This window comes from Colias eurytheme, chromosome 28 (assembly GCF_061535395.1).
Source record: "Colias eurytheme isolate Ceu_HAF_F1 chromosome 28, ilColEury1 Martin Lab GWU primary, whole genome shotgun sequence".
Lineage (NCBI taxonomy): Eukaryota > Metazoa > Arthropoda > Insecta > Lepidoptera > Pieridae > Colias > Colias eurytheme.
The window spans coordinates 2,958,095-2,983,745 of record NC_143007.1 but is presented as its reverse complement, the minus strand read 5'-3'; the positions used below and the strand labels follow the sequence as shown (position 1 = coordinate 2,983,745).

The 25,651-nt window shown below is 33.3% G+C and overlaps 4 protein-coding genes across 4 annotated transcripts in view; all 4 read right to left on the bottom strand.

Annotated features, from left to right (window-relative positions):
• Positions 1-25,651, bottom strand: part of Rbcn-3B (WD repeat-containing protein Rbcn-3B) — a 107,610-nt gene that overhangs the window by 64,597 nt on the left and 17,362 nt on the right. The window lies entirely within an intron of this gene.
• Positions 1,588-3,932, bottom strand: LOC149896527 (uncharacterized). Its single transcript, XM_090117403.1, has 2 exons — positions 3,909-3,932; positions 1,588-2,232 (listed from the first exon to the last, which is right to left on the bottom strand). The coding sequence occupies exons 1-2, from the start codon at positions 3,930-3,932 to the stop codon at positions 1,660-1,662; spliced, it is 597 nt and encodes a 198-aa protein (XP_089973529.1). The 3' UTR covers positions 1,588-1,659.
• Positions 4,939-5,676, bottom strand: LOC149896526 (uncharacterized). Its single transcript, XM_090117392.1, has 2 exons — positions 5,649-5,676; positions 4,939-5,471 (listed from the first exon to the last, which is right to left on the bottom strand). The coding sequence occupies exons 1-2, from the start codon at positions 5,674-5,676 to the stop codon at positions 4,939-4,941; spliced, it is 561 nt and encodes a 186-aa protein (XP_089973518.1).
• On the bottom strand, positions 10,575-11,477 carry LOC149896525 (uncharacterized). The gene is made up of 2 exons (XM_090117393.1): positions 11,447-11,477; positions 10,575-10,938 (listed from the first exon to the last, which is right to left on the bottom strand). The coding sequence occupies exons 1-2, from the start codon at positions 11,475-11,477 to the stop codon at positions 10,595-10,597; spliced, it is 375 nt and encodes a 124-aa protein (XP_089973519.1). The 3' UTR covers positions 10,575-10,594.

The following is a 25,651-nucleotide window of genomic DNA, read 5'->3' as shown; positions in this document are numbered from 1 at the left end:
TAAATTTGTTCATTTAAAGTTGGTTCAAATCGAGTCTAAAGTAGTATGTTTCCAACAAACATACCTCTGAAGCAAAAGCATCTTAAATAAAACCGGCCAAGTGCGAGTCGGGCTCGCGCACAAAGGGTTCCGTAGCAGCAAATATAATAAATTACAGTTAAATCAACCTATCTCAAAAACTATAAGAGATACTTTGATCAAACCAAAAATCGTTGAAAGAGTTAATTAGCATGCATCACCTCTATTTTTTTTAGAATTTTATACCCCGTAGTTATAAAAATAGAGGGGGGGGGACATACTTTTTACGACTTTGAGAGCTGATATCTCAAAAACCGTTCACTTTAAGAAAAATGTTTTTTAGAAAACTTTATATCATTTTAAAAGACCTTTCCATTGATACCCCACACGGGTATGTACATCGAAAAAAAAAATTTCATCCCTCAGTTACATGTATGGGGGGCCCCACCCCCAATTCTTTTTTTTACTATTTAGTGTCATATTTTTGTAGCGGTTCATACAACACATATTCCCATCAAATTTCATCACTGTAGTACTTATAGTTTCCGAGTAAATCGGCTGTGACAGACGGACAGACGGACAGACGGACAGACGGACATGACGAAACTATAAGGGTTCCGTTTTTGCCATTTTGGCTACGGAACCCTAAAAATGATCAGCTTACGAATCCATATTAATATTATAAATGCGAAAGTAACTCTGCCTGTCTGTCTGTTACACAATCACGCCTTAACTACAGAACCAATTTGCATGAAATTTGGTATAGAGATATTTTTATACCCGAGAAAGGACATAGGATAGGTTTTATCCCGGAAATCCCACGGGAACGGGAACTATGCGGGTTTTTCTTGGACTGCGCCGGCGATGCCGCGGGTGGAAAGCAAGTATTTCTATAAGTCTAAGATCCGAATTAAGATCGCCCTTCATTCATCTGATAACCAGGTGAGACGTATTTTTATCGATTACAATTTATGAACAAATATGCCTATGATAACTTGCCTATCAAAAAGTGCTCATGGCTATTTTTAATTCAAATAATTTTGGATTATTTGGAAGAGAAACAAAAACATGACTGTCACTCCAGTACAAATATCTTGAATAATAATGTCACCTCAAATTTCCACGGTATCCTGAACAAAGTGCAAACTACAGGCCCTGCCAATTAGTTCACACGCATGTTAAATTAACTGGCAAATCAGTCGAAATTGATTAAGCACACACACGCGTTGGGTTTTGCAAAATTATCGGCTTCATTAAATTGTTAATCTTTCTAATCAATTATTTCCATACATTAGCTTCTTTATATTCACGATAACTTTAATACATATAATTGTAATAGATGTTTATAAAGAGAAAAACATTTGAAATATTCAAATTTCCAATTTGAAACAATATACCTACATAATCTTAAAAAAAACTGTATAGCAGAATTTATTGAATTTGAAATGAAATATAACATAAACATGTGCATAATTTGATTAACGTTATCAAATGAATAGATAAAAAATTTAAACACGTCAATAAAGCAGTAAAATTCCTCATCAATAGAAACTAAAATTTAATCGTTCCATAGAAAAAAAATTACTTAAAACAATCAAAGAGCAAAGATAAAATTTCCAGTGTCAAAATCCTGTTAAAAAATTATAGAAAAGGCCATGAAGGCGGGTTGAAAGGTGGCCATTTCACACCCGGAATAAAGCCACAAACTTTACACATTGGCTTCGAATTACTATCTTTTTCTTCACTACTATCATCATCATAATCAATCACAACACGTGGTGTGTCCATTTTCATCCCTGATTTAATATTAATAACATTCCCATCTATTGTTACTTTTATTCTATTAGATCCTTGTTTAGGTTCAATCACCTTTGATTTCTTTTTATTTTTATCATCTTTTGGTTTTTTTACTTGTTCCTTTTTCTTCGGCGCTTGTTTCTTTGTATTATCTTTCTTCTTTGTAAGAGTTTCTTTCTCAATTGCATATAGATTTGTAAACTTTTCTCTCAACTTAACAGCCAGTGGTTGAACTAGCGCTCTTTCTTCGTCATTTACTGGTGTTATATCCACATTTATATTATCTTCGTCATTGTTTTGAATTTCAAGTGAATCGTCAGTTCGTACATGTCTCTGTTCTGAATATGCTATGAGAATCACTGAAACAATTATTTTAAAAGAAATTAAAACAAAAAAAGTTGTAATTTTTACCCAACACTAATAAGGAAACCTCTGTTAAATTTTTATTATATCAACACAACAAGATCAGGAAAATTATTTACAGGACTTTAAGATTTTCTTTAATTAATTTACGTATCAGTGTAATATTATAAGAACTTATTGCTGAACGATATTTTGTTACTACTATGCCCTAATTCACACTACTCATTTGAAGGAGTTTAATAATATTGCAAGGAAAAAAAACTAAAAATACCGTAAATGAGAAGGCGATACATAACGGCCTGATCTTCAATGGTATTATGAATTCTGTTTCACGTCTTTCTAATATCAAATACACTTGTAAAATTATTGTAGCAATTTATTTTTCACGTGTTATGTGATTACTATATTAAATTGGAGTTCTAATTGTATGTTTAACGAGGCTTTAATTCATTCAAAGAATTAATAAGCTTCTTAACAGCATAAACTGTATTTTTGGGGGACGTTAGTTACTTGGTAGAATGTCTACAGTTTCTGGCATTACTTTTTGGGTTGCTATCAATAAGTAAACATTATAGGCATATGATTATATATAATGTAAAAATAAAAATACCTTTGACACCTACTAATGATTGGCTTGATTATATTTAATAATTATAGAATTGCAGAATTTCCTTCTCCTTTTCTTATTATATTCCTATTTTCTATTTATATTTTACTTTTCAGGATATGATAATGATTGAAAGTAATCTGATTCTGCTGTTCACTCAAGTTATTATAACTAAACCTAAAGTTGTCATAATCTTTTCAAAATCATTTCATTTCATTCATTTATCTTTGTCTCTCACTACTTCTGAAAGATGACCATTTTCAGTCACGATGTTAGCAGTATCTAAATTATTAAATTGGATGTATATTTTTCAAGTTTGTCCTCATATTATTATTTGAACTATATTAATTTCCCAAAATATTCGACAAACTGGTAATTTCTTATTGCTTATTCGGTAAATAAATTGTTTGGTTCATGATTTCGCCTACACTTAAGAAATTCGTTACACATTATGAAAACTGCTTGTACTCAATATTAAACCTACTCAGTTATAGGTACTTTATATGTTTTACTTTGATCAAAAGTAAAATTATTTCAGTAAAGATAATGAAATACGTTTACATTGGTTGTAAGTTTATATTAATATGTTAAACAGAACTTCTCATTACATTTCAATTTCAAATAGTAACTTAGGTAGTAATTGTAGTGTGCAAAATTTTCAACTTGCATGTCATGTTTAGTTCAATCTACAATATGTGGTACATACTATCGTATAGGAGGTAGCAACGTTGACAAGAGAGAATTTTAGTATAGTTGGTTCTTTGATATGCTTGTTCCTCTTTCTATTTCGGTTATAGTCCGGGCTGTCTGGCTGGCCGCAGTGGTTGTGTTTATTAGTGCGCATCTTATCTGCACAGGAAAATATCCTTAATTAAAAGTCATTTTTTAACGCGTAATTTTTAATCTTTTGCCTTTAGATAGATCCATCAGACATACATTTTTTATTGCAAGACGTTTTTTTTTTTTTGTTGTTAAATAGGTGCCAGACGCAATTTTTATTTCAAAATAATTAAAATATCATCGAAATAAGTGAAATTCCATCAACATGAGTCCCGGTGAAGGATAAGTAATCACTGTGTTACTTATACTATATTATATAATATTCATTTTACTATGTATTTACAATTTTTTTGCAACAATCTACCATGGTGCCTCCTTTTCCCAACGAACCTCAAATAGGACGTTAAATGTAAACTTGATAAAAACCAAATACATATCATCAAATTCATATTAATACCCAAAAGTGTAATAAATATGAAAGCATCTATTAAAAATATTAGTTTACTAATTATTTAATATAAGTCATGGACGTATAAAAAAAGACGGACGCCGTATTACGAACAAACAACGTGAAGCCACCATAGTAAGCTAGCGATCGTGTAAAGACAATAAACACGCACACACTCTCACCATAGTAAGCTAGTCGGCCGCCATTACGTCGTGAACTACCGACTGATTAACTGCGTCACTGTTTCAAAAAAAATATTTAAAATGCCGTCTTGCGTGGTTAAATGGTGTCGCAACAGTACAATTTTAAATAACAAAACACAAGGGATTACATTCCACAGGGAAGCAAGTTATTTCTTTTATATTTTAATGACAAAATTATTACGGCAAAATTTATAGAAAAAAATACAGCCGCCATTGACATCAACACAGCTGTTGCCATGGCAACATGGCACACACACAAGGATTTTTCGCCGCCATTACTAGGCTTCACTCAATGTTTAGGCGATATACCGTCCGTCTTTTTTTATACGTCCATGATATAAGTATTAAAAAATGATAATATAATTATAATATAAGTAATAAAGTTATTAGTTACTTATCTTTTAAGCGGACTCATGTTGATAAAATGATGAAAAAATTGCGTATGGCACCCATTTAACAACGAATAAAACGTCTTGCAATAAAAAAATTATGTCTGATGGATCTACCTAAAGGCAAAAGATTAAAAATTACGCGTTAAAAATGACTAAGGTTAAGTATATCTTCCTGTGCAGATAAGATGCGCACTAATAAACGCAACCACTACAACCAGCCAGACAGCCCGGACTCTAACCGAAATAGCAAGAGAAACAGCATATCAAAAACCCAACTATACTAAAATGACTTTTTTTAAAACGTTGGTAGCTCCCGTACCACTATTTGATTTAAAATATAAACTCCCCGTTTTGCTGTAACAAAGCCATCAGTAATTCTCTATCTTCATCATCAACATTATCCTCTTTTTCTTTAAATTCGAAATTAAATTCAGCACCAATATTGTTATTCATTTCATAAGTTATACGAGGTTCTTCTGTAGTGGTTTTTGGTCGTCTTGTAGTACGCCTGGTTCGTTTTGTTGTGGGCTTGGGTCTTCCAGGGGGCCTCGGTGGTTTTCGCCTTCTTTTCTTAAGCTTACGATTTGGGGACTGCTTGTCATCGTAATAAAGTGCCTCATAGAAAGTTGAATAGTCATTGTCTGGTCTGTATCGTTTGACAGGCGCGGGTATGTGGCGCTTATTTCCTCTAAGTAACGCTTTTTCGTGTAGCATACCATCATTTACTAGATAAATGGGATACGGGGTAACGGGTTGAATGTTATCTATACTCGAAATATCAACATTATCATTGGAATCAATAATAACTGAACGCTGATCACCTTCATCGCTTATTTGTTGAAGCGACTTCGGAATTAAAATCACTGAAAACATAATACTGAGAGTAAGGAACTGGTTTCTGCTGCATTGCTTTAAATTATAAATAAACTAAGTTGTGCTTAAGTTTGATGAAAGGAAACAAACATAATAAAAAATACTTCTCGAATTGTCATATGATAATAAGCAATATGGAGAAAATCTTAGAACAAAAATACCCTTACCCAAAACACACCAACCCAACGAAAGCATAGCTCCAATGTGATAAAAGTTTGAATTGCGTCAATCTAATTGATCAATTTACTCGATTAACTGTAATCTTTTAATTATAAACTGTAAAATTCAACCAGATGACGTTATTTTTTTTTACAATTGAATGAAATTTAAAATTAATTGGATAATAAATAGATATCAGATAAAATAGTTGCATATGTGAAATTATTTAAAATTTACTATTGTGATAATGGTCGGTCATAATATTCCTAGTCCTATTTTTTCCTATTTCAGTAATTTATTCACTTAATCTATATATATAAAACTCAAAGGTGACTGATATAGTGATCTATCAACGCACAGCCCAAACCACTGGACGTATCGGGCTGAAATTTGGCATGCAGGTAGATGTTAGGACGTAGGCATCCGCTAAGAAAGGATTTCCCGAAATTCTTGCGGGAACGGGGAAAAACGGGGATGCACGTACAAAGTTGTGGGCGGAAGCTAATTTAATTATAAACATTTCACAAATCGTATAATGATGCCGTCAAGACAAAGGAATGAGACAAATAAGAGCTCACTGCTCAAGGGAGCTATTAATTTGTTTAGTTCGTTAAGGCACAGAGAACATAAACACGAATTAACGTTTTTAGGATTTGTAACTTTAAAAATTAGGTTCAACTTGAACAATTGTACAACTACTCTCATATATTTTATACTAAAAACGTAAGTTTGTTTCTTGTAGCAACTATACAGGGTGTCCCACTATTGGTATACTAAGCACGAAGGGACTTGTAGTTTTGCATAACCTGAACACGTAAAAAATACTTAAACAACTAAAATTGCGTCAAAAATTTGTTGCTAAATTTATCCATGTTTTCTTCTCTAGCTTCGCGCAGCCGGCATATACCGCGTCTCTAATGTGAGCATTTTGTCTATGAAAACATAATCTCAAACGATAGCTCACGTGCTGGTGGCAAAGTTGGGCGGGTTGCTTGTTATGGGTGTACACATTGAGTTTTAAGAATTCATCTATATGAAAAAAATGCGTCTGGAATTTTATAAGTATTTTTACGTACTCAGCGTATGCAAAACTATATATCCTTTGAGCTTAGTATACCAACAGTGGGACACCCTGTATATACAGTATCCATATTTCAAGTATGATTCTTATTACAATAGTTATTTCCCGGAATATTGTACAAATTGCAGTATTTCTTAAATATTTAATTAAACGGTGTGGTTTATGATATTTTTACTTTCGCTGAAGCCATTCAACACGGGATATAAAACCACTTGTGCAGAAAAGCTACTTAACTTCATTGAAGAAATGAATTATATAAATTCTTCCTTAATAAAAATATTTACATGAATAAAACAAAGTAACTGCTAAACAAAATTTTCCTAAGACAAAAAAAATTTACTATCTTTAACCCTATAAAGTCATGATATTACTGGACAATATCAAAGTTTTGAGACAGACTGTATTAAACAAAGAATCAATAACGTTTATTCATTGATTTGAGTAATTACTTCGTTAAAGAAAACAGATAATAAAATAAGAATACACTGGTTGAAAATACTATATTCAATTTACGAGACAACATTCCAAATAAGAAGCTTACAATAAAACATTTGATTGAAACATTGATTAATTATAATTAAAATTTAATTCCGTAATTTTCGAACAAAGTATCAGAAACTAAAAACAATAAAGAACAAAATTGGCGAAAATATGAATATGACAGAAACGACTAAACGTACACAGACCACAATATTGAATAAGACGAAACAAAATTGGCAATTCATAAAAATGTCTGAGCGGCCGTACACGAATCGCGTCAAGCAGTTGAGACCCAACGGCTTGAAGCCGCGACCGCGCGGCGAACTATAGACATTCATTAACTGCCGTACACGGACTGCTCGTGCCGTCGCGACCGCTTCAAGCCGTCAACTATTCGGTTTGTAGCGACAGCTTGAGCAGTCGACGACCGACCGCTCGAGCAGTCCGTGTACGTCGCTCAGCCGTTAACTGCTCGAGCTTCCCGTGTACGACCTCTCTAAGTATCTACAATTTCATCTGACCCATAATATTTAATCACCACAATGTAATTTAAAATCTACATGTAAACTCCGCTAGGTACTGGGAAGCCAATCGAAATATGCTAAATTTTCATCTGCTTGCAAATATTTTATAATTTGGTCTGGTTAACGAGACAGATGTATGCCATGCTTAATTCAATCTGTTTAATCTGTGGGACAAATATTATGTAATATTAACTGCTTCGAAATATAAATTGGCCGTTGAGTTTTATCAAAGCGTTCAGTAATTCTCTATCTTCATCGTAATCTCCGGATAACTTACGGGGAAAAAATTTGGGAAAGGGCTTAGGCCTGAATATCCTCCTTTTCTTTGCCCTACGACGTAGCAACTGCCTTCCATCATTATAATAACCCGCGTCAGAAAAATTTGGATATATTATGTACGGTCTGTTTTTTCTTACGGAACTTTCGTGCTTGTTTCCTCTAAGAAACGCTTTTTCATGTAGAATACCATCATCTTCTAGATAAATTGGATACGGTGTAATAGTTTCAATGTTATCTGTACGCGAAGCATCGACATTTTCATTGAAATCAATAATGACTGAACGCTGCTCATCTTTATCGCTTATTTGTTGAAGCGACTTTGGAATTAATATCACTGAAACACAATACTGATGGTAAGAAACTGATTTCTGCTGAATAGCTTTAAATTACAATTGGAGAAGATTGCTTAGTTGCATGTTATAAATTATAGTTAAAAATTATTTATCCAATTGAACCAATACGGGAAAATATTATAAGAAAAGTTATCTTACCCAAAACACACCAGGCCAAGCAAAGCATAGCTTCCGAAGTGATCAAATTTTTAATTGCGTCAGTCTTATTGATTAATTTATTAATCTCTCATATAATTGATTAACTCCGATCATTTAATTATAAACTGTATAATGCAATTAAATGACGTTAAGATCTTTTAAATCGTAAATTAAATTTTATTTTATTTCCGGGTTATTTTTAAACACAACCACAACATTGCGCTTTTATCAGTCAAGATCAAATAAAAGCCACGAAAATGATAAAAAATATAGAAATCTTTATGAATATCGTTTTAAACTCTATACCAAACATTATAACTTATAACTTATCTTTAAGCAAAATAATAAGAAAGTATGGAGTAGAAATATAAAGACACTTAGAGACATACATATCACTACATAGTATAAAACAAAATCGCTTCAGCTGTCTATGTATGCTTAGATCTTTAAAACTACGCAACGGATTTTGATGTGGTTCTTTCTAGCAGTTAAAAGTATTCTAGTCCAAATTCAATTTATATATGTAATTGTTTTGAACAAAGTGGACGCAGCCGCGGAAGCTACTAATTTATAATTAGAAAATAATTTGTGTGTAGATCAGGCTATTTTCCCAGTAAGTTTTTGCCACAGAAAACAAAAACGTACTTTACAATATCTTTATATATGACTAGCTGCGGTTTCACCCATGTGGCTCCGCTCCTATTGGTCTTAGCGTGATGATATATAGCCTATAGCCTTCCTCGATAAATGGACTATCTAACACCGAAAGAATTTTTCAAATCGGACCAGTAGTTCCTGAGATTAGCGCGTTCACACAAACAAACTCTTCAGCTTTATAATATAAGTATAGATAAAAATGCGTAGATGTAGTACAATATATCAACAACAGAACCGTTTTAGGAGTCAATGAATGCAAGTTCTGTTTTTATTGTACCTTCTTGTAATGTTCATATCTTAAAAAAAAAGTAGGCTAACTTGCCAAGCTACAATTATCTATATTATAATTATAATCACTACATAGTATAAAACAAAGTCGCATTCTCTGTCACTTTGTATGCTTAAATCTTTAAAACTACGCAACAGTTTTTGATGCGGTTTTTTTTAATAGATAGAGTAATTCAAAGGTTTTGGTATATAATTTATTAGGTTTTAGACAAAGCGGGCAAAGCCGTGGGCGGTAAGCTAGTAATAATATAAAGGTAAGAATATAAGGCCTACCAGTCCATTTAACACCCTTATCCATAGCCCAGTTTTATTCCTATCCATTGTTTCTGCAATAGTCCTACACCGGCCGCAGACTGCCCAGGGCTGTATCTCTATAGTTCAGTCATGGGCATGCTGCGGCTGGTGTCCCACAACACATTAAATTCTCTAAAGGACCTCTGCGTGTTGGACCTATGTCCCCACGTAAGCCTCCCAAAGGACCTGGTATCTTCCTTTTGGTGATACCCGTGTAATAAATAATATGAAGAGTTGGTTTGTTAGTTACGCGCTAATTTTAGGAACTACAGGTCGGGTTTGCAACGTTCTTTCAGTTTTAGATAGCACATTTATGGAGGAAGTATATAGGCTATATATTATCACGCTAAGACCAAGACAAAGACCAGTCAAACAGGAGCGGAGTTATGCAGATAAAACCGCAGAGCAAGCTTATAATTTATAAACAGAAAATCATTTTTCAGGTTAGTTTCAGTGTAAGTTTTCGTTTCAATGGGATAACACATCGAAAACTCAAACGAAATTATACCAATAACTATTATAAGATATTTTTTAGTAGAAATAAACATGGAGAACTTTGTAATGTTTTGCGTTCTATCAACATGCAACTTTCGGAGCCATATTCAGAAAAACTAATTTTGGAAATATGAATCAACTAGGTTGTTGACAGGCGAATGATTTTTAAAAATTGGTCGAGTAATTTTAGGTTTAACTAAACCAAACTACAATGGACATCTGCGCCAAAATAATATACCAATCCGAGCTTCACAGACAACCCTCATTACAGTTGTATACTTAGTATAATAATTTATCGTTAAGCACAAGGATAAGTAACTTAAAAATTAAAATTAATCAACCGTCAGACCTCAAAAAGTAATTTATTAAAAATCAAATACTTGTCCGGACAGCAACACATACTCCAGGGGATCTTGCCAATCAGTATTCACCATAATACCATTATGTTTTTTCGTTAACTTCTCTCGATACATGTAGTCAGGAAACGAGCCCGGCATGAACCGCCAATTAAATAATCTTAATTTCTTTCGTCTGTGTATATTTGGATATGGTTTCGGTTTCAAGGTTTGTCTACGCCGACGAAGAATCCTCTCCATTTCAGGATAGTGGGAAATATTCTTACCAACCAACTCTTGCATGCTTACATCGATTTCTACTTCTTTATCAGCATCATTGCTATTGGTCGCGTTCACACAATTTATTGTCACCGCTATAAAGGAAAATTTTTCATTACTCATTGGTTTACTTATATTTTAAACATTGCCATCCCTTCCAGCAATCAATTAAAAACGCATTATTTAACAATAGGTAGCCCATAAAAATTTTCTTTTCTTTTTTCGTTCTTGCCAATGTACATTTTGTTTTGAATGTTTGTGAAAAAATGCGATTTATACTGCACATTATTTAGTAAATGTTTTTCAAAACGTACATAATTTTTTTAACTTTAAGTAATGGAAGAATTTTGATGTTTGATTTTTTTTTAATATCTCACAAATGGACTCATAAAATGGATTTTTGAAGTGAAAACTTCTTTAGCGGCGTTGAGCACTTTTTCTGTAATGGGTATAAAATCTTAAACTCGCGTCAGGACACGTGACCTGATCGAAAAAGCGTAAGACGGATACCATTCCAAAATATCAAACATGCTCAACGTTAATTATCAAGTTTTCACTTCTGCCGGCACTCCCGGAGTGCAACCTGTCTTTTTTTTAACTTACCAAAAGCAACAATTAAATGAACGACGATCATATCGATATGATTACCTCTCTTTAGGAGGCAACTTTTTATTCGCAGTTTATAATTAAAACTCAATTAACTGCGTGATTATTTTATAGAACATTCTTGTTTAATTAACTTTCAGTTTTCATTCTCGTCATTTTGTTTTTTTTGTGATAATTTTAAAGATTCAAAATTTATAAGACTCGCGGTTTTACCTTATAACAGCAAGTGTAACATGGTACTTATATGAAAAAGAATTGCATTGGATTTGACAATACTTGAAAGCACAGTTATTTTTACCGATGAGAGAGAAATTTGTCTGTAAGTAAACCATAAACCAAATAGACCGGGAGATACTGACACAAAATTTCGAGTCATTTGTAACAGGATGGCGGTTCTACAGGGTTCTTAGTACGCAATGACAAAAAGAAAAATGATGGTGTGAACGCTGGTACCGGCGGCTTAGTCGCGTGGGCGTTAATCGAACTCGTCGGAAAATAGCGAAAGTCAAACGATTTGTAACAGTATGGCACTTATTTTTCCTGTAAGTTTGAGGATCAACAAATATAAATACAAAATTTCAAAGATCTAGGTGTTGGAAATCTTCACTTATATAAATTAATAATAAATTTATTTTTCAAGTATGACAGCACTTTTTCCCCCTACTAGAAGTATGGCAAATATAATAATGGTCACATTTTATCAAATACTCTCCAAAAAGCCAAATGCAATACTGGTACAAAAAGATAGGCGAAATAAAAAAAATTTGCAGATTTTCGGCGGTATGGCGACCATTTGGAATCGTCCGAAAAGTATGGCATGGCGATTTTCGTAAATGGCTGCACGACGATGGTTACCTGTGCAAAAGTTAGCTTGGTACAAATGGTTGAATAATTGTTTTTTTTAAATCAACACATTCGCGTCGGTATGGCGGGCTGTAAGTCATACCGGAAAAGTATGGCATGACACTACCGCCTACTTCTTTTTTATGGGCTATCGGTAAATTCTAAAATTTTTGTGTTACAAATCGTTTGACTATCGCTATTTTTCCGACGAGTTCGACTAACGCCCACGCGACTAACCCACCGGTACCAGCGTTCACACCATCATTTTTCTTTTTGTCATTGCGTACTAAGACCCCTGTAGAACCGCCATCCTGTTACAAATGACTCGAAATTTTGTGTCAGTATCTCCCGGTCTAAAACAACAGCATTATTTGTAAAACTGAGTATAAAAATAGGCTACTTTGAGCTTTAGCTTTTTCCTTTAGTAGATAATGGGCTAGTAAGAAAGTGCGCGCACGTAGCGACGCAACTCCCTATAGAGTTGATGGGAAAGACAAAATAGTTGCGGAGACAAGAGCAACTTTTGTCTCCGCAACTATTTTGTCTCTCCCATCAATTTGCATGGGGAGTTGCGTCGCTACGTGCGCGCACTTTCATACTAGCCCATGGGTGGAGAGACAAAATAGTTGCGGAGACAAAATAGTTGCGGAGACAAAGTTGCTCGTGCGCGATGGCTCTTAAGCAATCATCAAAGACAACATCGATATTCTATCAACGGATAACCTAAACATTCTCGCTAATATTCTATCCTTTCTGATTTATCCACAAATTTTATTGTTCTTCAATATGTTTATTTTTCCAATTTAATTTCATTAAATTTAATATTAATTGCATCTACTCATCTTTGTGCAAATGTATCTCGAACAGGAAAGTTAAATGGGAAATACAAAAAGAGTCAGTTAAAACAATCACACGAATACTAAATTATTCCTTGATTATTTTAAAGCACCTTACCAAGAGCAAATATTAAATGGACGGCAATCATGTCGATATGATTGCCTCTCCTTAGGAGTCGACTTTTTATTCGCAGTTTTTAATTAACTTAATTAACTGTGTGATTATTTTTTAGAACTCTCTTGTTTAATTCAGTTTTCATTCTCGATATGCAGGGCATATAATTTTTGTGTGCATTAACGATTTGAAAATTATAAGACTCGCGTTTTGACCTTCACCATCATCATCAGCCCATACGTTCGTTATGTTATACGTTCCCACTGCTGGGACACGGGCCTCTTATGAGGGTACAGGCCATAATCCACCACGCTGGCCTAGTGCGGGTTGGCGGATAACACATGTCGTCGAATTTTTGATTTCACCTTAGCATAGAGAAAGTCCAAAAAAAAGTCAGATATGAAAAATCAAAACATTTATTTCGATCACGAATTAATCGCCCGGCAAGTCATTTACCAGTCCACATGTTTCGCCATTTCTTTAAAAACCTTAAATAATACACGTATAACAATACCAGCGACCAATTTCTCCTGTCTATTCATATTCGTATTATGTTTATATCTATCTTTCTTTCTGCTACGAGCGAATCGAGCTGGGTTCGTTATAGCATGTTTTGTATCGAAGCTTGTGTCAACCGTGTCCAAAAATATATCCACTTCTTTCATATCATCTTCGTCACGTGTTTTACATTCTATGTCTTGGGTTGTTGCTAGTACAAAAGCTGAAATTGTAATTATAAATAGGAAATACTGTTAGTTTCTTTTTATGATAACACTTTCGACTCAATAATATTTTGATATTTATAATTCTTCTAGATCGATTAACATGGGTATTTTTTTATTCAGGGTTCATCCTAGGTTGAGTTTCTGAGTTTAAGTAATGTTAGAGCTAGCGCGCAAAAGCAGCTTTTGTCTCCGCAACTATTTTGTCTCTCCCACAACTCTATGGGTTGCGAAATGCGAAAGTTTGCGAGGATGTGTGTGTGAGTGTGTATATGTGTGTGTGTTAGTTACTCTTTCACGCAAATACTACTGAACCGATTACAATAAAATTTAGCACACATATACAGGGTGTCCCACTGCTGGTATACTAAGCTCAAAGGAGGTTATAGTTTTGCATACGCTGAGTACGTAAAAAATACTTATAAAATTCCAGACGCATTTTTTTTTTCAAATAGATGAATTCTTAAAATTCTATGTGTACACCCATAACAAGCAACCCGCCCAACTTTGCCACCCACACGTGAGCTATCGTTTAAGATTATTATTTATTTTATTTATTTTACTCTTTAATACAACTAAACAGACTTACATACTAGAACACACAAAAATAAAAGCAAGGAGCAGTTTAGTGTATTTGGCGGCCTTATCACTTAGAAGTGATCTCTTCCAGGCATGATCCAGATTATGTTTTCATAGTCAAAATGCTCACATTAGAGAAGCGGTATATGCCGGCTGCGCGAAGCTAGAGAAGAAAACATGGATTTTCAGGAAAAATTTAGAAAAAAAATTTGACGTTATTTTGTTATTTAAGTATTTTTAACGTGATCAGGGTATGCAAAACTACAAGTCCCTTCGCGCTTAGTATACCAATAGTGGGACACCCTGTAGAGGGTAACTTGGATTAACACATAGGATAGGTTTTATGCCGGAAATCCCACGGTCCCGTTCCCGTGGCAAGCACCATCCTACTAATGTTATAAATGCGAAAGTTTGTGAGTATGGATTTTTTATTACTACCAAACCCAATAAAATGAAATTTGGTTTTAAACTTTATATCTCGGAAATCCCACAGGAACAGGAACTATGCGGGTTTTCCTTTGAAAACGCGGGCGAAGCCGCAGGCAGAAATCTAGTCTATATAAAAAGTATATAAATATATTTACATAACTAGAATCTGAAATGAAATGCCTACGTTAATATAGTAATTGTCTACATTTTAAATTCACAAATTCTTACCAATAAAAACCGCAATTGAAATTAACATGTCGTTATGACCGTCACGGGCGCGAAAACGTCTTTATATACGCGATAATCTAATTAACTACTACAATGTTTTCATTTATTAGGAATTCACAAACTTCTACTTTTTGACGACGCGGTTGGCGCAGTGGTAAAGTAACTGCCTACTGAGCCGACGGTCCCGGGTTCGATCCCCGGTCAGGGCAAATATTTGTGTGATGAACTCAATTATTTGTTCTTGGGTCTGGGCGTTATTATCTATATATGTATTTATTAAATATTATATTTATCGTCGCCTAGTACCCACAACACAAGCCTTAATTGAACTTACTATGGGACTAGGTCGATTTGTGTAATAATGTCCTATAATATTTATTTATTTATTTATTCTACTTAAATTGCTAGCCATTGTAATTAGATGGTATATAGGTACCAACTATTATTTTTGTATCATATTTGGTTGGATTAGAATTAGAAGTAAAAAATCATGAAGCTAACAATTTCAGAATATTATAATATACATATTTCTAAATAATAAATGAAATAGATGGTCAGTAATCTATTGAAGAATGCTGTACACATAAAAATAACTACGTTGAAAACAACCAACTTCAAAAACGGAAAAATCAAAAATAAAAAAGATTAGATATTATTAATTATAATTACCACATATTATTTAGATGTGCTATTTACTAAAAAGGTTTCATGTCGGTGCACGGGCTTGAAACTAAGTGCTTGGCACCGACTTCAAACCTATTTAATAGTCATAAGGTTTGTTTTATATACCTTTCAAAATCTAGTTTTAATGTACCTAATGAATTGAACAACAACATTCTGAAAAAATTTTAAAGAATAGAAATAAATCGAAGCATTAGAATGTTGTAAAACTAAATATCTGATTCCTGTTTCCAATAAATATTAAACTTAAACTAGTGCTGAAAAACAATCCGATGCAAATATAAAAAAAAATAATTGGCACAGCGTTATTTATTAACTTCTTAAATCATCAATCAACCGCTCATTCTCCTTTCAAGGGCAATACGAATTTTGGACAAGATCCATTCCCATGGCAAGTTCTTCAGTTTAGGCATCAATGCCTTCACGATAGCCCAGTTCACACTATCATCCTCTGTATAAGATGGTGATGTAGGTGTAGGCCGTTTATACCGAGAACCGGAGAAATAGGGCTTCCTTCTTAGACCAATTCTATGTTTATCATCTTTACCATTCAGTGGATAGATCAACGGTATTTTATGTAGATTGTTTAATTCAGGGTCGTCTGGTGTGTCGAGTATTTCCACTGAACCCGATGTAACTCTAATGTTTAAGGGATGACCATCTTCTGGTTTTGCTTTGGCCACATCAGTTAAGAGTATTATTGCTGGAATTATGTGACAATTATTATATCATATTGATGTATCTCTAAATAAGAAGTTGTAGAATGGGGATATAAAAGACCACTTATAAAATAAAAGAGCTAGTAGATTCTTATTCAAGTATTTAATAAGTACATATCAGACACAAAAAATTGTGTCTTACTGGTTCGTAAAATATACTCGTAGTGACTATTTATAAATAATTAGTTATTTAAAGGAGAATGGCGAAATTGGGCCTAACAAAATTAGGGCCTTACAGAAATCATAATATATTTAAAATTCATTTTGTTATTTTTAATAATTCTTGGTAAAATATTGACTTCTGATTCTATGGGAAAACAAATGTTTGAAAAAAAAGATAATGTGTTCACTAACGGCATTGTTATTTAGATTTCTATGACTACCGGTCTTATCAAGCAGAGATTGTCAGTGCTGTCAGGAGTAAAATAGTCGATATATCGATTAAAACGAATGAATATTTATTTTCATTTTTAGTTTTATATAAAATTCAAATGCTTTATAAATCAGAAATATAAGTTAACTGCGTTACATATTTTATTTTTAACTTTTTAACACGCTATTTATTTAGGTAATTCTATACATTTTTACTCATGGCGGCCGCACTTTGTAAGAATATTTTTGAAATGTAGCTGGCCGCTTCAATTTTAATTACAATGTCATGTTTGTCGTTTGACTTTTGACATTTGATTGAGGTTTTTCGTTTCGTGGTTAACTTATTTTCTTCATCTTTATCGACTTTCGCTACGTATTACGGACACTGACGATCTCTGTTATTACTACCAACCAACGCTTGCACACCGGACTTTGATTACCTGCCTTTACGAATCACAACTGCTACCCTACCTGGACACCGACTTTGCATCCGATTTTTCATTTACAAATATGAACTGCATCAACTGTGGTATTAATGCTAATCGTAACAATGCTATACGTATGCATTTGTTACAAGATAACGCAATAATATCAATTATACAACGGTGGGCTGCTCCTCTAACGGTTAGTGGATTAGTATTATCTAATGTATTTAGTACTAGCTATTGAAATCAAACAAAAACGTAAACACATATTGTTTTATATATGTATATACTAAATATGCCCAACCTCACTATTCAAAAGTTTTCATTCACACAAATTTTTCTGCTTCATGGGACCTTTTCTTTATAACCAATTAAATAAAACGTTAAACATATATCCCCAAAATAAATATAAATGTAAATCAACTGTAACTAATTATTTAAAATCCCTAGACTACCAACAAACTGAAGATCTTTTAATTACCAAAACCTAATTTTCTCTTCCACACTGTATCCTTCTGGTTCTGACCCACACACTTACACACATACGCAAATATCCACGCTCAGACGCGCGCACACACACACACACACACACACACTCACACCTACGGACACTTAAACACACACGCTGACACACACTGGCACAAACACATACAAACTTACATATACACGCGCACAAATACATACAAACACAGACACGCAGACAAAACATTCACTAAATACATTGGTCACGCATAGGTCTATATTTTAAGAGACCTTTTAAGTATTAGTATTAGTATTAAGTTCTGTTCTTTTTTGTTTTTCTCTTCCCATTAAAGTTATTATTAAGTTCTTGAAACTATGAGTGTATTTAGTAGTGCTATCCGCGAGGGGGGCTAGTGATCTGTACTACAGGTCTTTCACAGACCTATTTCAGACACTAGTCCTTCACAACGAAAATGCTACATACTTACATATTTAGTTCGTCTGTAATAGTTTTAAGTTGTGAAGGCAAATAAATGAACTTTTTATTTATTATTATTTATTTTACTAGCGGTCCACCCCGGCTTCGCCCGTGGTACCTACATGTTTAAACTATCCTATCTCTCAAGTTGGATCGAACTCCACATGGTGTGCGAATTTTATTATAATCGGTTAAGTGGTTTAGAAGTCCGTTGAGGACAAACATTGTGACACGAGATTTATATTATATATTAATATATATGTATATTCACTTTCTTTTGTCCAATTGTAATATTAATTCTTTATTTGTAGATCACTCACTCTGATCACATATGTGATGCATGCTGGAAACTTGCAAATGATTCTTTGAAGATTGAAAATCATGAAGATGACACTGTAACTTTGGGTCATCAACGTGTATGCATTTATTGTGGACGTTCTGTATTGCGCACACGGTTTCATTTACTAAGAACTGATTCTCAATGCGATCAAAGAATTAGAGCAGTGATATTAGAGTGGATATTACCTCGTCATTTAAGTTATTGAGTGTTTTGATAATATTTTAAGTAAAAAGTTGCCAATAATCTTCTTTTTAAATCTCAAAGTAAAAATGAAAGGTGTTTTAACAAAGTATTTCTTTACAGATTGGAAATAGAGCAACATATCTATGTCATTCTTGCTGAGTGAGGGCTCTCATAGGAAGGGAAGCAATAACAGTTTATTATTGTAATTGTTTAGTAGGAAGAAAAACTGTAGGTTGCTGCTGTCACGTTATGTGCATAATATGGTACCTTAGCTGGGCAAGGTATCAACCAGATTTAATGCCGCCAGCACAGTTTCTGGATGATGTGTTAATTGTTTATGATGATAATGATGAATAAACGATTTATGAAAAAACGTGTTTTATTTTATATATAAGTACCTACGATGTTATAGTAGGTACTCTAAAAGAATAAAAGTTCGATCCAATATCTCTATTACCTAACTGTTCTTCTGTTACACTCTTTATCTAAATAATGTATATTATAGGATATAAACTTACCTCTACTTCGAAAGGAACAAAGCTATTCATTGAACTCGAGCAAACCTAACCTCAATTTTAGTGACGTTACATGCTCAATATCTCTGCTATCCCATAGAACAGATCTTTAATTGTTATATTTATAGAATCTGTATATTTTTATTTATTTAACCCCACATAAATCATCAGTGTAACGATCAGGCCCAAAGTCCTATGGGAGTTCGCCATTCTCCTTTAAATGATGCCTTAAATTTTTTATTTAAATGATGCCAATTGACAAATGAAAATATGGATACAATTTTTCGGAATATGTTTGGGATAAGACCAAAACAGATGAGTTCAAGGAACTACAGTGATGAGATCAAAATCCTATTTCAATTTAACCGATTTAAAAAATAAAAGGAAATGCTTACACAACAGAAGAAGAGGACAGATCAGCTTCATGATTCCTAATGCATTCAGTAGAGGTATTGTCACCTTTTATAGCACCCCCAGGATATCAATAATTAGGTGTGACTAATAGACATAAATCGAAATATTGTTTAATTGATAAGGACATTATGGCGAATAATTACTTGTACTCTTACATTTGATTAGATGTAATTGAAATTAATTTTCGTGTCCAGTAATTCAAGTTATGAACGATTAGGTGGTTTAGGTTCGTCTTTTTTTATTTCTCGACATATACGATTTTTATTTGATTGACTGACTGTATCTTTCTTCAATCTGAATCTTTCCTTTTTCTTGATCTTTCTCAACTAATACCTTTTAAAAATATTTTTTATGTTCAGTAGGTCGGAGAAAAAATCGTCAATTTTATTTTCAATACGTCACACTTCCCGAATGCCTGTCTGAATTCAGATTCTGAATTCCGGTAGCGTGCTATGCCGATATGTTTAAACATATCTTCCAATTCAAAATTAGACAGTTGTATCGTCCAGTTGTCCCTTTTGCAGTAAAGCTGAGACGATTCATAATATTAATTACGGTATGTGTGTACGCCTTATACAAATGTATAAAAAGATTCTCAATTCATAATCTTCGCTACGGAATTCAGAACGCACGTCAGACACATTTTGTCAGATCCATCTGAAATATTAAGTACCTGATTTCCGCCCGCGTTTTCAAAGAAAAACCCGCATAGTTCACATTCCTGTGTGATTTTCGGGATAAAAAGTAGCCTGTGTCTAATTCTGGGTCTTCATTTACCTACATACTAAATCTCATTGTAGTTGGTTCAGTCGTATTTGCATGAAAGTGTAAACCATTGTAAGGCCGACCAAATAAGGGTTTCATATAGTGGAAATTTTGCCAGACCATCCAGCTACCTACTAGCCGTTTATGTTCATCAATACAATTTGTTGTTCATTTTTCCTTTTGATTTCTAGGTTCAAAATAAATCGAAATAATCTATACTTTGATTTATTCCCTACAAAATTGAGTGATTCCTTAAATTGAGTAATATGTATTTGAATTTTCATTTACTACTTAACATTAACATGATATTCGTAAACATACAAAAATTAAACTCTTCCATCTTTATAAAAGTACTAGCTGCTCCGCGCGGTTTCACCCCCGTGGCTCCACTCCTGTTGCCCGTAGCGTGATGAAATATAGCCTATAACCTTCCTCGATAAATGGGCTATCTAACACCGAAAGAATTTTTCAAATCGGACCAGTAGTTTCCGAGATTAGTGCGTTCAAACAAACAAACAAACAAACAAACTCTTCAGCTTTATAATATTAGTATAGATTGTAGAATAGTAGAGAAACCAAGAGAAACATATAAGCTATACTGTGACAGAAATTTAAAGCGATAAAGAAATAGGTTACTTTTAAAGCGTGTTTCAACTATTTACATCACTTGGCCAAAACCAGGAAGATTAAAAATACCTATTCATGGAATTTTCATAAAGTTTACTAGAAGCACAGTCATTTCAAGTGCCATATTTTCGAGTATCGTTATACAACTAATTGTTAGCACCTACTGGTGAGAAAGTACATCATTATTAAGTTATTTATGAAGTTTTCGAATACTGGTTATGCTATATTTTAATAGATCATATCCAATTTTACGTGAGACATGTGTTTGGGAAAGGATTGTGCCAAATGCTTTCTTTTTAATACAAATATGATAGTTAAACACTACCGGATATTTTCTTGTGTACATAGGCTTTTTTGTGATATATTATTTTTAAATTTCGAGCTTCAAATTTCATAGCATTATCTATATTAATATTATAAAGCTGAAGAGTTTGTTTGTTTGTTTGAACGCGCTAATCTCGGAACTACTGATTCGATTTGAAAAATTCTTTCGGTGTTAGATAGCCCATTTATCGAGGAATGTTATAGGCTATATAACATCACGCTACGACCAACAGGAGTGGAGCCACGGGGGTGAAACCGCGCGGAGCAGCTAGTTCTAAATATTATAGTCTCTATGATATGTCAAATTTCTCGACTATAAGCTGAGTCTTACTTGCAATATTAACTTTTTCATAAATAAAATCTCTAGAATATTTCATTCAAGTCCTATACAACAAAATGAGTGCATCAAAGTCCGTATTGGTATCATCTATTCTAACAATAACAACTTCAAACCTATATTCTTCGTTACTATCTTCAAAGGAATCAAATAAACAAACACCACTATCATTAGTACCATACACATTTATTTTTACTGTTTCTCAAGCCGTGTCTGCTCTTTCAGTAACTTGTTCCATAGTTCCGTCAAATGATCAGCTAGTACTCTCAACCTTTCTTCTCTCACATAGTAATCTGGTTCTTTATGTTTATGGTGTGAATGATGAGGATGATGTTTCACATTTTTATATATCAAAAAGTCATCTGGTTCTTCGAAAATTTCTACTGAATTCGGAGTTATTCTTATACCTTTGCGTAGATTTTGGGAGACGTCATTTGTTTTGCTGTCGACTGTTACGCACACTGAAATGTTTGGAATGTTGTACATTTAATTAATATAAGTTTAAGTTTAAGTGTAGTATGATAGAAATAAACTTGAACTCGGGGCGTAATATGTAGTAATTATATCTTGGAATGGCATCGTAATTTTAGGTCTAAACGATGTAATAGTAAAGAATACCGCAAAACTAATAGTAGAATATTGCCATCGAAGATTATACAATTAAAATATAGAAATAAATAATTCAAACAACTGGAAATACCATGCTGTAGAAGCTAGAAATAACTAGTTTAATGATCACAAATTATCATCATCATGAATGCTTTTCACGGCTCAAATTCAAAGGCCTGACTGACCGACTGATCTATCAACGAATAGCCCAAACTACTGGACCAATCGGCAAAAAGATAGCCACTATTTTGAAGACATTAGCTCAGAAAGAGCTTTGATAAATCTACCCCCAAAGGGATAAATTAGGGAGTGAACGTTTGTACAATTTTTTTTTCTACGCGGTTGAAGCTGCGTGCAACAGCTAGTTATAATAAGAATTAAAAATAATATAAATAAACCTTACACAAAGCTAGAAGTACGAGAACCTTCATCCTCATAATAACTAATCAGTATGCAACAAATGACGTCCCTAATATACCTTAGTCGTTAATTTACCATATCTAATAGATGAAAATTGAAAATCACTTAATTGCTAACTATATTTATGTAGATATTAACTGGGCATTAAATTAATAGTGTAAAACACTATCAGTTGTGCGATTGAATGAATAATTTAATTAGCTAATAGGTAATGCAAACTTTAGTGTTTTCCTATACAGGGTGCCCCACTGTTGGTATACTAAGCTCAAAGGAGGTTATAGTTTGTATACGCTGGGTTTGAAAAAAAATACTTATAAAATTCCAGGCGCATTTTTTTTTCAAATACATAGATGAATTCTTAAAACTCTCTGTGTACACCCCTAACAAGCAACCCGCCCAACTTTGCCACCCGTACGTGAGCTATCGTTTAAGAATATGTTTTCATAGACAAAATGCTCACATTAGAGAAACGGTATGACGGCTGCGCTAAGCTAGAGAAGAAAACATGAATTTTCAGGAAAAATTTAGCAAAATATTTATGACGTAATTTTGTTGTTGAAGTATTTTTTACGTGATCAGTGTATGCAAAACTACAAGTCCCTTCGCGCTTATTGTACCTATAGTGGGACACCCTGTATAGGTAGGTACAAATATGAAAGAGAGGAAAGGTAAAACTTTTGGCAGTTGGCACAATTTTGGGCACAATGCCTTTTTATTTTTTATACTGGTCACCTAAATTGTTTAAATATTGCAATATATAAAAAAGTTGTGATTATCTTTTTTTTACTGAAGAATAGTGATAAAAAATACACGCGTTTCACACCAATATTCTAATAAACTTTCTTTACTTGCAAGTTGAACCAGCCTTTAACCAGACCAAGATATTTTCATATTTATAAGAATCGAACCCCGACCCTCACGCATAAAATCGTCACACGCCTCTACACCAAAGAGACATTCAAAGATAATTAGAAGTAATAAATCGATCTCGTAAATTATAATAACAAAAAACGATACTGTTTCGAACACAAGTAGGTCAACCATCGCATTTTATATGTATGCGTAAATTAAGTCGGTTAAGTCGTTCACGATTTTATATTATGCTATATATAAAATTTTAAATGAATTCCGATAATGTTCAACATATAAGGTAAGTAATGACAGGCATGAGCTTTTTTTATTTTATTTCTTGTTACCGCCTGAGGCTTAATAAAGTTTACCATGTTGTGTTACCATGACAACTGTTATAACAAACATCGTCAATTGTTTAATTTTTGTTTTTGTGTTTCCTATTTTTTCAAGCTCTTGAAGCGAAACTTCTTTATCGGTGTTGGAAAAAATTTAGTGTAACATTTTTTCGTTACGCGTGACATTTTTCCGTTACGCGCCATCTTTTTCTTATCCCTACCACGCGTGATTCGACGTATTTCTGTAAAGTTGCATATAGTAAATTATTTTTTGAAAAATAAGGTCATAAAGAAGTTTCACTTCTTACGTGTGTACACTAGTATACGCACACATTTTTTATAATATAGCAATTATATATTTTTTTTAATTATTGCTTCCTTTGGAGATGATTCAATATGCATAGGTTAATGAATAGGGTAAATTACACGTCGTTGTTTTTAAATATAAATTCAGAATTTAAAATGAGGTTCTTTTTTATGGCGAATTAGCGAATTCGCCAGTAGAATTAGGATTTACGCAGGCGCATTTCGTATGTGAAAACAACGATTTATTTTTATTTTTCTTTCTTTGTAGTGTATATTTATTATTCTTAATATTTAATTTACCTAGAATTTAGGTCATATATGTGTCAGGAGCCTTTGGATTGCACATCTGCTTCCCTAATCGATTTTCCAAACGACAAGCAGGTGATCTTTCTTCAGCACAGAACAGAGCTTTTTTTCTTATCATCCAACAAGGATCAAACTTAGTAAATCTAAGTTCTACGCAATAGCACAACTATTATGTGGCCTTAAACATTATCAAATAATAATAAAACAATACTACTTTCTCGCATCAAGTATTCAGAACACAAAGTGACCATTTCGCAAATATTAAAACAAAGAAATAACGCTCCAGAAATGTCAAAACAACAGCTATCCAGATAAGTAAATTGTGTGTTACACTTTGCCACACTATTATAGTTTTAATGACCCCATAATTAGGTCTGAATTTGCGTAAATACTGACGTTATATTTATTAAACCTAGACTACCTTGAAGAGGGCGTAGGCTTACTTTTGAAAACATACAGAAAATATTGTGTTTTTACATGTTTCTTGTGAAAATGTAACGTTTTTCTATTAATGTGTAACTATTATATTATTAAATTTACCAATGGAAGCTGGTACTCAAGTATACCAACATTAGTTTATATGTATGTGAATCATTGCCATTTTTTTCTTTACCACACAAAAGCTTCGTATATCAATCTAAACAAACATTATATGATAAAATTCATACAACAGAACATTGCTTTCCTTTTCTAGACCTTAACAACATAATACAAGAACTGGTACGAAAGTAATCGAAAATATTAAATATATTACATTGCATTACATTGTATATTGACAATTCGAAAAGAAGGAACTCTTTCTTAATGAATAAATGAGTGTTTCAGTTTGAACAAAAACGCGGCGTTTTTCACTCTTTATTCAACAAACCGCGCGACCGTACGTACACAAACATATCAATTGGACAAATTATTTATGAATGTAGATCACCTTGGGCGCAAAATACATCAATTATAGCCCCTCCCGTTCGATAATAATAATT

Coding starts and splice junctions, on each gene's coding strand:
- LOC149896526 (XM_090117392.1), bottom strand. CDS start 5,676: ATGCTTTCGTTGGGTTGGTGTGTTTTGG. Junction 5,472..5,648: donor GTTGGGTTGGTGTGTTTTGG/GTAAGGGTATTT, acceptor TTATGTTTTCAG/TGATTTTAATTCCGAAGTCG.
- LOC149896525 (XM_090117393.1), bottom strand. CDS start 11,477: ATGATCGTCGTTCATTTAATTGTTGCTTTTG. Junction 10,939..11,446: donor TCATTTAATTGTTGCTTTTG/GTAAGTTAAAAA, acceptor TTTCCTTTATAG/CGGTGACAATAAATTGTGTG.
- LOC149896527 (XM_090117403.1), bottom strand. CDS start 3,932: ATGGTAGATTGTTGCAAAAAAATT. Junction 2,233..3,908: donor TAGATTGTTGCAAAAAAATT/GTAAATACATAG, acceptor TTTCCTTATTAG/TGTTGGGTAAAAATTACAAC.